At 40.9% G+C, this 12,653-nt stretch overlaps 1 protein-coding gene across 1 annotated transcript in view; it reads right to left on the bottom strand.

Annotated features, from left to right (window-relative positions):
* Positions 1-12,653, bottom strand: part of LOC131213360 (TOX high mobility group box family member 4) — a 37,063-nt gene that overhangs the window by 10,024 nt on the left and 14,386 nt on the right. Inside the window, exons 4-8 of the mRNA XM_058207388.1 lie at positions 12,550-12,591; positions 11,111-11,377; positions 10,828-10,983; positions 10,402-10,537; positions 139-219 (exon numbers count right to left, since the gene is read on the bottom strand). Coding sequence (XP_058063371.1) covers positions 139-219; positions 10,402-10,537; positions 10,828-10,983; positions 11,111-11,377; positions 12,550-12,591 — 682 coding nt within the window. The remainder of the gene's footprint in view (positions 1-138; positions 220-10,401; positions 10,538-10,827; positions 10,984-11,110; positions 11,378-12,549; positions 12,592-12,653) is intronic.

The raw sequence follows: 12,653 nt of genomic DNA on the forward strand, positions 1-12,653 counted from the left end.
TAGTTTTGGAGAAAAAGCGGTACGCGCAGACAGACAAACAACCATTTTTATATGGATAGAAGATTATTATTCTATTGATATTATAAATATGAACGGTATTTATCTACAATACTAAACTTTAATACATCTAATACATACCTTCGATACCAGGCTTGCCCTATATGCAGCTAACGCTTTCAAGTAGTCCTTCTTAGCAGCTTCTGTTTTCTTTTTATACACCTGCAATTAAACAAAACGCAAAACATAAGACTTCAAACAGAACCCTCATTATACCGCTTTGTTTTCATAAACAACTCCTCCAATGTGTACGGATTGCGTATCATGTTATTGCAGCTTTTTCAGGTTTCGGTTTCTACTGTTGTTTTGTAAAAGAGTATATTGCACACTAAAAATATTGGATTATTGGGCAGGGATGTCTACTATGTCGAGTAATCTTTTTCTCTTATACCTTTAATGCTTTGGTCCACAACGCAGGATGGCAAAAAACATAATCCCATCAAACAATTTCTCTCTTCCACTGTATCAATAGCTGCTAACATTTGAAAACGAATTACGTTTACTCTGTCAATTTGTCAACAACAGAAAAGATTGATAGATTTCTATGATATTTTCGATTGCTTTTCTGGAATATAAATATATCAATTGTTAGCCGAGGTTACCATGGATCACGAAAACATCAATACATTCTTCAATGGACAACATTTCTTATTTTGAAAGGACCATCTTTCGTCCTTTTGTCAAAAATCAGATATTTTGCACACACTTATAATTAAAATCCCTGTAAAATTATGGATATTTTTGGGTAGATTGAAGTGAATACATCAAACATGTCCATGGGAAAAACGTAGACAATTTGGTTTGTTCACAAAGATTCATTTACATTACTCAGCGGCTATACTTTGAGGTGAGTCAGATAAGAATATATTGATTCAATCCAAGGATTCCAAAGCAGTTCGTAGAAAGGGACTGCGCCAAGGATAAGGTCTAGTTTGTCATATTTTCAACATCGCGCTGGGCCAGGCCATCAGAGACTCCATGGATTGGAGACCTCAGGGATTATCTACTTCAGGTCTAGCCAGATTCTGGTGTATACTCATGACATGATCATTATAGCTCGAATGCTCTTCGACTTGCAGACCAGGATTGACCAAAACTGCAGATAACTGAGAACAATATCAAATTCATCGTGTCAACGGCAAGAAGTATGCTTGGGAGTGACGTAGTAATGAGTGACCGAAAGTAGTCTCCAACTTCACTTCGAATACTGCGTGGTTGGTGTACTTTGAAAACAACAAAATTGATCGGACAAAAACACAGTGATGTGTTGAAAATTTCCTTCATCGATATCATTTCCGCAACATTCAATGCTTTACAGGGGTTTTCTCACTGATCGAACGAACGATCGAAGTGGTGGATCCTGTCAAATAACTTATTTTTCGCATCCAAAATCGCCTCAATTTCGGCGGCATCATTTCTGCATTAGGTCGAGATCTCTTACCCTGGAAACATCATTTTGAAGTATGAATATAGCCAGTAGTCGCTGCGGGTTACAATCGAAGAATGCGGGAGCAATTCACGCATTTTTGGTCTAAATGTGTTGCCCTCGTTTAAAGACCATTTTCGCTGGTTCACTACGATTTCTGTCATCAATACGTTCGATGCCAATAAAGCTATTTAAAACTCGCTATTGATGGTTTTTCTTTTAGCAGGGTAGCGAATGAGCATGTGTATTCACGAACACAGAAGCAATAATGTTCCCCGGCTACGTTTGTGACTTTCTCTCCCTCAACCTCGCTAATAATGGTCCTTTATACTTTGGAATGAAGTGGTGAAATCAAGTTTCGTCCATTGTCATAAATCGACTTAAAAACATTTTCATTACTTAAAATGCTAAAACGGCTCCTCTGTGAATAATCAACACGTAGCTGTTTGCGATCGATATTCAGCAAACGAGACACTCACTTTGAAAGCAGCTTTCTCATGGATAAATGTTCACGCAAAGTAAAAAATAAACCTCTGCCTTCAAATGTCTTTGGGTTGTCAGCTATCTCTTGCAGTTTCAATTTACGATCGGCAATAATCATTTCATGGACTTTTTAATGTTTTTAGACGTAATCACCTCATTTGGACGAACAGGACGATCAGCAACATCGCTGTGTGTACGGCAGCTACTGAGCTCTATGTACTTTTGTTTATGATTAACTGTCAATGATATTGTTTAATTTTCTGAAAATAACATAAGTAGCGATCATTTAATGTTTAAACACAGCATTTAAACATTTTCATAAGAATGTATAGGTATATAGCCATAAATACGGCCCAGTTACGGGGAAATATTTCTCCACATTAAGGTAGCGGCATCCAAGGTGTGTAACAATACAGGTCAAAACAAATTTAATATTGATGAATAATTTAAAACTATTCATATTATAATACGTCAATCTACTTGTAGTTGTTGTAATAGTCAGAACGGGTAATGAAATACCAGTATCTAATTATTCGCTACATTCAAAATAAAATCTATTTATGACACAGCGAAGTTTTACGAGACTGCTGCTGTCATTAAAAACTCTTTCTGCACACTTGGGTACATGGGCCATAGCCATATAAATACATAGACGCATCATACAACGGCCCTATCATTGCATAGCATCGTGTGTCAACATTGAGCACACGAGGGGATTTGGGATCCTGGATTACGTATTAGAAACAGGACCTGTCCTCGGCCTCGAACGAACCGTTCGAGAATGGTCGTTAAGAAAGAAAGAACAAAAATAAATCTATTGCAAACAATAACAGTTGAGAATCACTCATGCTCACCCAAAAAACCCCAATATTTGGGTGGGACACGAATTGAGCAAATACATTTCAAAAATAACCAAAAAATAACCTCAAACATATTTCAGAATTCTCCAATAGTTATCAAATGAAGTCTAGGCCATTCGGATACATCCAGTGTATAGTTGCGAGTTTCCACAACTTACCTACTAACGAGTAAGTCGAGCAACACCAAAAACACTTGGAACACATTTGTCTTTGTCAAACCCACGAAAGTTCGATTCCGAACAAAATATTAAATTCAATAGCAATTCGATTTTATTTTCAATGGTAGTAATAATAATGAATAACAATCATAAAAATAAAAATGTATCGTCTTATACAAAAGTTGGAAAAGGTTGTCAAATTTCAAATTAGCCTTATCAATCCTAAGAAAATGGTACATTTAAGTAAAGAAACCGCGAGTTTAATCCGGAAAGTTATTACAATCAATCAGAAGGCATTCAACCAATCTGGCCATGCAGACTTCAATGAGGTTTTGAATCAATCGATCTGGCCACAGCTTCGTAGTTTCACATTGTATTTCATTTGTTTAAAAACGCAAGTGCCGAAACGTCATTTCGATTCAAACATATGGAGGTCAGTCAGACAATCGACCCACGAAAGAAAGCGACAGGAGGCTAAATTGAACAAGAATTGTCATTATCTTATCAGTTCTGGCGTATGAAGAGCTGAATGTAATGAGAAAATATCTCCACGCATCTTTCTTGAAGGTTCGCTGTAAGATTAAAGTGAGAAGCTGACATCTTATGGCATGCACTGAGTATCACGTGAAGCGAAATGCCTGGCTATGTGTGCCGTGGTACCCTCCTTAATGTTTCTCTGTTCACGCGCCATTCGAAAAGCAACTACAAAAACAAGTGTAGAGCGAGCGAGAGACATGTGTAACTTGGGCGCATGCTTACTTTTCAAGTGGCGGAAGATTCAAACGTGATGTACGACTTTTTCACCGACAGCCGGTTGTTTAAACTCAACTTTCAAAGCGCAAAGTTTTTTGAAATTTTACATACAAATAAACACAAATACTTTTTAATGACAGCACTTGAATAACGATAATGGTTTTATTATCCGACAACTGCACGAAATTTCAATTCAAATGTAAACGACCAATTAATAAACATCTGTACAATAGGAAACTTTTTCTATAGCAAGCGAAAGGCTACGGATAATATCCTACACTGCCGTAACCTGGTGAATAAACGTTGTGCATAAACGGCAATAGTATAACATGATATTTTGAACAGAACGACAAACATTCTGGCATAGCAACAAAGCAAACGCTGGCATCCTACTAGGAACTAGTAGCTAGTAACATATTTTTTGATCGAATAATTTCGGGCTTTTCATTTACTGTTCATCTGAATTTGTTTTCATAATTAAATTCACACCAAGCCAGACTATGATGGATAGAAAGTTCCCCTCATGGGTTCCCCGCGTTACTCGTGCAAATTATACCTCTCCACACTAGTGCATTTCGTTGTCATTACCAGACATTTACTGTAAGTAGTTTCACTTCTAGGATAAAAGCGAAAGCAACCGTGTACTGTAAGCCCACCACATGTCACGGACAGTAACGAACAAATTGGGGCAAATCCACTGTAGCAACATAGTCGAGTTCAAACGGGGACGAGTTCAACGAAACTTATCATTAATGTATGGGTGGTTTAAAAATGTATTATTTGGAACATTTCTTCTTCTTCTTATCTGGGACGGGCACCAGGCGTAATATAAATCTCTGTTGCTTTCTGTAACGTTGTGCTTTTACAGGCGGGATTGTCCGCGACCCCGCGCCAACCCCTTTCACACAGGTTTTACTTTGAAAAACACAGGGTAAAGAAATCTATTCCGCACGAATTGCATGGGATAATACGAAGTTTTCTATAACTATATTTGGTGCAGCAATTAAATTAAAAAAATATTAATGGCAATTAAGGTAGCGTCGTACACAGTACTAACCGACCCTCGTAGCTTCGTTTCATTCAATGTTTCAAAGTTTGGAAAGTCCGATCATTAGACCTAACAGCTGCTCTTCTATCAAACATAAAAATAAAGAGCCAGGCCTGCTTGTATGTTGATTTGACCAGCATCTACGTTTGCTTTCGTGCTACATCGTCAAAACTAATTGTGGTCTGAGGATCTCCAGTGCCAAGAAATTACTGGCAAAAGTACAATACAATTGTCAACAAGCCGAACAGGTTGGACGCCATATGCTTTTTATACATAACAAGATAATTCGTGGAGCCTACATACTCATAAAATAACCAGTCAGTCATTTAAGCGATATGCGTCTCAGGGAAAGCGTCCTTCGCGAGTAGCTGAAGACAAAACTGTCTTGCTTGATTTCTTGCTAGATTTAATGTGCTTCTATGCGTTCTTCGACTATCTCGACTCGAGCGTCTTCTGATTAAATTGGGTTGCTTTATCCTAATGCTACAACCACCCAGCGGTTCCTGGAAAGCACCAGACACTACCTCCATCATTCGCGATCTGGCACCGATATCTGCAAACTCGTTAAACCGTCCGGTCTTGCTATCGACTATCGATTCAGTCGTACCATCTCAAACCGGGCCTACTATGTCCCCTCTGTTTTTCTGCGCGTCCTAAGAAAACTCTACGGGGTAGTTCTTCGTCTGCCATTATCATAAAATGATCAGTCTATCGGAGCCTGGCGAAACGTGTACCTTGCGCAGTTACTGCTGCGTCGTTGGACAGTGCGTAAAGTACAGCTTTTGCAACGGCTCCTCCATTGTCTCTCCACACATACCAAGCCAAACTACACTGAGAATCTTCCTCTTGGGCGCGCATATATCTGCAAGATTCACCGCAGCTTCACAGATCATGTCATGTATTCCATAGATAAGCAATCATGTTTTCAAGGATCTTCCACATGGTACAAATCTCAGATCAGTGGTAGGTCTTTAAGAGACGAATATTAGGCCACTATAGCTCAAAGCCTTTATAATACAAAAGAGTTAAAAAAAGTGGTAGGTCTTTAGTACTCCTCCTGATAGTTACCGATTATGGGACTGGGACCTCCCTCAGAACGAGGGAGAAGGTTTTGTAGGCAGTACCCCGAACTATCCCAAAGCTCAGCTTTGAAATTCGTGCTCTACTCTCGATCCCCCATTCGGCTACAATCCTGTGTCTGTGCGTAGTGTTTTCTTATTTAGTCGATGGATGAATCTCTGTTTAATGCTCGGTGGCAGAAACAGCTTTGTATCGGGCAAGGGAGCTTCTCGCTGGTCGGCTGTTTGGTCACTGAGTCGTGTATCAAAGGTGCGCATCGCGAGAGGACCTCTGGCTGGCCTGGTCCTGATCTGATTTCAAACCTTGATCCGGTGGCATACATAAAGTCGTTTCGTTTACCTGCGCTACCGTTTCGTAAAATTGTCTTGTGGGACCGTTTTGTATCCTCAAGTTCATGTAGACTTTGAAAGATTATAGTTGATTCAAATTTAGTCAATGTCATGAAAAGCGTTGAGTTCAACCGTTCTCCACACCATATAGCTGATGGAATGGTGCAGTGCGACCTTCACGGACGACAATTCGTGTAAAACCATTTCTTCTAAAACCACGACAATTCGTGTAACAACATTTCTTCCAAAGGCAGAATGTAAAGTGGCCGTTGTGCCATAATCAATCAATTTCTCAACTAGTTTTAATCCCGAAAAGACCACTCTTGCTTGTACTCCTTTAGGCTCGGCAGCAATAGGAGAAGGTAAAAAAACAGAGAAACAGAGAAAAGCAGAAGGGAAAAAGGCCATTTCACTTCTATTTTGTTTGCATCTTTTCATCCTACTCTTCACATTCACGGACAAAACTGGAAGATGACGACTGTCAGCAACAGTTATGATTTAGATCCTCGATTTCATATTTACAGCGTAAATATGCCTGTATAGTGTACAGTGTATGGGCTGATAAATGTACAAAATCAATCATCCCCTTCTACAAACAACAAATATTAGATCAGATTCTTGACTTGCTTATAACATTAAATATTTTTGTAGAATTCAATCAACACAAAAGAACGTATTCGGTATGCCAGATGTGTCCAATACATAGTCTTAAATAACGCCACCGACTGAGGTTGTATTGGGGAAATAATTCTCGGGTTAAAGTAAATTAATTTTCCATCCTCACTTGGCGGATCTCAGACTTGAGGTCTGCATTGGCGGTCAACAATGATTTTTATAACAACTAATAAGCGAATGTTTGAGGTGGAGATAATTCAGTATCGATTAGCTTTTCATAAACCCGAAGGCCAGCGAAGGTAAACCTAAATGTTTTGGATGGGTGATCAACTTTCAACTTTCTTTTACCAAATCAAGTACTCACGCGTTCGAATACATTTAACATTGCGTTTTAAACATTCCTCAGAGAACTGGAATGAAATCGTTGACCAGCTGGTATCATTATTTTCGTTTCGGGTTTCTTCAACACATTTTCCGTGTCCGAATGGCCAAATTTCCAACTGCCGATACATAGCCCCCGGTAACACTCTGTTTTCCTGTTTTGCTGAATCCACTATGAGACTGTCAATAATTTCTTGTCATTACCAAACATATCTTGTAATGAATTGTGCTTCTAACTTATCTACACGATCAACGAAAAACGCTGCTCGAAGTGCTGTAAGCCAACATGCTGTACACAGTTTCAAACGAATTCATTAGCGTGATTCCAGTATATCATAGGTCAAGTGAAATCAGTTGAATAAATCATGACAGACTGACAAATGCAAATTAACTAAGAAATCAACGAGCTCATCAACATCGATGTGCGACTGAGCCGAACGATTTTATGCTTAGTAAAAGTGGAGTTAATGTTAACGAAACTTATTCGCTAAAGCGAACGATATTCAAACTCACTCACAATATACATATTTTACTACTGCAACTCTAGCAATCGGTGTGGGAATGTTTCGACAGCAATGCCTTAGGCCATCAAACAAAACACCGTTTTTTCGGTCGATGAAACCGACTCAAAGTTGTGAAACTTACTGTGGCAGATGTTTATAGTCATAGATGCGGTACAGTGCGATCGTTGAGAGCAACGGTATTTTGAAGTGTGTATTTTTATGCAACTAAAGCAAACAAGAAATATTGTTCTAAAGCATTTTCTAAAGACCATGCCGAGCATGTTGATCAACGTTGCACAATGTTATACTTTGAAGTTCAGCGTCTCTATGCATATGCCCATTATCTTGGACGGCTGCGGCTGCGATTGATGCAGATGTCGACAGGAACTGCACAATGCACCTACAAAAACGCAAAAAAAGCAGCACAGCACAACCAACCTGTTCACTTCAAAGCACTTCGACAACGAAAACGAATGTGATAAATTGCACAATACTAAAATACAAAGAACAAAACTGTGTTTCTAAGTACACTGTTGAACTCTTAACAGGTTGGTACGTCAAATGTCTCAAGTTTGATAGATTTTGCAAAATCTTTATAACAAGGATACGTGTATATAATTCGTATTCCGTTCTGCTTAGTTATCGAGCACAGATCGAGCGCTCGTTGTGAAATTAGTAGATTAAGGAGATTGTGTCTCGTCCGTAGCTCATCCTCCGTCCGTTTGTGCCGCACCCCGCCAAGTTTCATCGGATTCTATGCGAAAGACGTCAGCTCGAACCGCTTAAACCCGGACCGCTCGACGGTTGTGTAGTGGCCGGAAAAGTACAGTAAGTAGGTACCACTTGTTCTGATGATCACAGAAAGTTTTTGGCGGGAACCAACCGACGAAAGATAGTTGAAAAGAATTTTCGACGAGTTTCGACACAAAACTTCTATTCCGATGGCATTGTCAAGTTGCCTTTAAAGGGTTACAGATGTGGATAATGATGATAAGAAGAAGGTCGGTTTTATATAAGCAAACATAAAAACGTGACAGACTTTGGCATAGTTTTAGTTTGGCAAACAACCTGTCGAACCCGCACCTTAACAGAGTGTGTTCATAAATCGTGGGGCTTAAGAAAAACGAAACAAACTAACACATCGCTCAATAAGTTCGCAGGATGACATATAGATGGCGAAACAAATACAGAATCCTTATGATTTTTAGACAGTACCAACCTTCAAACGATATCTGTCAAAGTTTCATGACATTCGGACTATTATTTACCAAGTTACAGTGTGAACAATTCAATCAACTTTTGTAAATTGAAAAAAATGGAAAAATCAGAATTTCGTGTGCTCATTAAGCATTGCTTTGTGATGGGAAAAAATACCGTGCAAACTAAACAGTGGCTTGACAAATGTTATTCGGACTCTGCTCCATCGAGGCAAATGGTTGAGAAGTGGTTTGGTGACTTTAAACGTGGTCGTACGAACACCGATGATGCTGAACGTTCCGGTCGCCCAAATTCGGCAGTTACTGAAGAAAACATACAAAAAGTCCACAAAATCGTCTTATCCGACCGCAAATTGAAATTGAAGGAGATTGCTGAGGCCGTAAAGATATTAGAAGGCAGTGTGTTTACCATTTTGCATGAACATTTGGGTATGCGGAAGCTTTGTTCGAAATGGGTGCCGCGTTTGCTAACACCGGACCAAAACCAACAACGAATCGATGATTCTGAGGCATGTTTGGCCCTATTTAACCGTGATAAAAGGATTTCTTTCGTCGCTACGTCACAATGGATGAAACATGGATCTACCACTTCACTCCTGGGTCAAATCGGCAGTTGGCTGAGTGGACACCAGCCGGTGAAAGCCGCCCAAAGCGCCCAAAGACTCAAACTTCTGCTGGCAAGATTATGGCCTCCGTATTCTGGGATAGTCATGGTATATTGTTCATAGACTATCTTGAGAAAGGTAAAACAATCAACAGCGAATATTACATGGCATTGTTGGAACGATTGAAGGCTGAAATCGACGCAAAACGACCGCACATGAAGAAGAAAAAAATTCTCTTTCATCAAGACAATGCACCGTGTCACAAGTCAATGAAAACGATGGTGAAAATGAATGAATTGCACTTCGAATTGTTGCCCCATCCACCATACTCGCCAGATTTGGCCCCCAGCGATTATTGGCTGTTCTCGGATCTCAAAAGGATGCTCCAGGGAAAGAGATTTGGATCGAATGAGGAGGTCATCGCCGAGGACTGAGGCATATTTTGAAGGGAAAGATAAATCGTTCTACAAACATGGTATCGAAAAGTTAGAGAAGCGTTGGACTGACTGTATCGCCTTAAAAGGAGACTATGTTGATGAATAAATACAAATTATATCAAAATATTGTTGTTTTATAAGCTATCCTACGGACTTATTGAGCGCGCTATCCTTCGCCGATGTGAATTTGAGAGCACTGATTTCAATAATTGAAATGTATCAAATGTATTTATATGTTAGTTAATCAAAATGTAGGTGGAATTAGCTTGATATGTAAGCGGAACCCGAAGCTGCTGCTTGAAAAATCTATAAAATTAACATCGTTGGCCAGGACGCATTTAAAAATTATTTGCATCATGTCTAGAGATGCTAAACGATAAAATACGTCATGGGGAAGGGGTTGGCGAGAATTTTGTAAATCGTTGTGGTTCCGTCGTGTGCGTACTTACATTTTTGTGCTCTAGTGCCAACACATCCCACATGGAGGCAACAATTTTGGAAACTTCTCCAAACGAGGCGTTCGGAGTTTGGCCTTTGATAGCTGCTTGCGTGTCACGAAAGAACAGAGCATACGCTGACACAGGCCTGAGATGAAGGTAGATCGACGGCGGACGGCGGCGGCGGCGGTGGCGTTCCCATCACGACGACGACGACGACGACGGCAGTTGATTGTTGAGGTGAAATAAGAGCAAGAAAAGTACCGGCATTACATACACAACCCATGGAAACATACTCTAATGATGAGACCCGGGCCGGCAAGCTGAACCAACAGCCGGGAGTTTTTTTTTTTTTTTGTTTGATAGGTGATAGGCCTGGGCTGAAGAGTGGTAGGGGCGCGCGAAGGGGATGAATCGCTAGAGCGATCTTTGACTTACTTTTGCGGTTCATTCGGATCCCGCTTCTTCTTCTTCTTAGTAACCTTCGGTTTCTTGGCAGCCGCGGCTGCCGTCGACGCCTTCATGCTGCACGCTATCGATGAATCGTCTCCGTAAGACGGCTCGGACGAAGGTCGCTTTAGTGAGTTGGTCTGCAAAGCAAAACAAAGCAAAACTCGTAAAAAGGATAGGGCAAAACCGCTCTGCCACTACAAACAACCTGATCGATAGAGGTCGATGTAAAGCAAAAATAAATAAATAGACATCTAGCTCTAGGAGAGTGCTTACCGCTATCGTATCGTCGCTATCGTCGCTGGTCGTGCCGTTTTCGTTACCCTGGGCGACTCCGTTCTGCGGAGGCGAGCGGCCGATAAAGTTGAGCGGATTCCCGGGAATGAGCTGCTGAGGAGAAAGCTGCTGCTGTTGCTGCGGTGGGACCATCGATGGTGACTGCTGCGGCGGCTGCATGACGTGCAGGGTAGGGTTGTTGTTCGGACTAGTGTTCAGCTGATGATATGTCGGTTGGGAAGGTGATTGCAGTGTGTACGGGCTTCACAGAACAACGAAACAAATAGACGAGCGATTTTCGCGCATTAAAACTAACCGTACACAGTGGGACAACATTTGGGCGATTGACATATATTCCCGCCGGCCAGCCGGCCGCATCCACAGAAACATTCCTCCATCTTTCGCTTACTATGATAATCGTAAACGAACTGTCATATATAACATGTGTGTGTGTGTGATGTTGAATGATGAATTGTTTGATAGATGAAACGACATTGTTGCTGGGGCGCTGGCGCTCTTCCGTGAGCCTCTTTACAAGCGCGTTCGTTGATTGTACTCCGTGTGTCTTGAGGACCTGGACCGTACCTGGCCGGTGCGCTTTCGGCACATTCAAATGGGTGTCCTTTTTGTGTTTTGGACTTGGTGGGTGCACACAGTGAAGCTCTGTACCGTTTAGAAAACTTGTGCGAAAACCTGCTGATGACATTTCGATTATGACAAAATAACAGTCCTTTAGTTCAGTATAAATACTGCTGATACCAAGAAACGGTATCATTTCATTGATGGGAAGAACACAGCATCAACAGCTGGGGGGAGGGGAAACAATGTAAGTGCTGCGTACGTAATGCGTAATGCACATCCCACAAACATGAGGAAATCCATGCTGGGGGACTTCAGTTTTGCATTGCCAATTACTAAGCCCTATGTCTATTTGATTACACTTTTCTGAGATTTTCCAACTTTGACGTTCATCAAGGTTGGGTTCACAATCTTAAGGTTCATCTTAAGAACTGCAATCCTATGTTCCTACGTTGAATCCTCCCTATTAGCTGCTGTGTTTGCATTAGAGGAAAACATCGATTAAAGCTCGATGTCCACATACAATGATTGTGCTGCAGATGCACCCCAATCCGCGTTATTTATTGCCTGTAATCTCCTTCGGCGCTAAGACGAACCAATGCAAACTTGAACGATGACCATTGGCCCAGCCGTTTGGGTCTACAGTTTGAAGAGAAAAAACACGAAGAAACGTAGATTCTATTTTGTTTATGTTTATATGATAGCCCACATCTACATTCTTTGAATATAAAACCCTACGACAGAGCTTACGAAATCACCATTCAAACAGCCAATCGATTTTATGATTCTACCCAGCAACCGGGGGCGTCACAGGCACGGTATTTATTATGCGCAAACGATTGCCTTGAAGCCTACCTGTGGTGGGCGGCCATCTCCTGATGCCATTGTCCATAATTTGGCACATTCTGTTGTTGCTGCTGCTGCTGCTGCTGCTGCTGCTGCTGCTGCTGCTGCTGCTG

The sequence above is a fragment of the Anopheles bellator genome, chromosome X (genome assembly GCF_943735745.2).
Source record: "Anopheles bellator chromosome X, idAnoBellAS_SP24_06.2, whole genome shotgun sequence".
NCBI lineage: Eukaryota > Metazoa > Arthropoda > Insecta > Diptera > Culicidae > Anopheles > Anopheles bellator.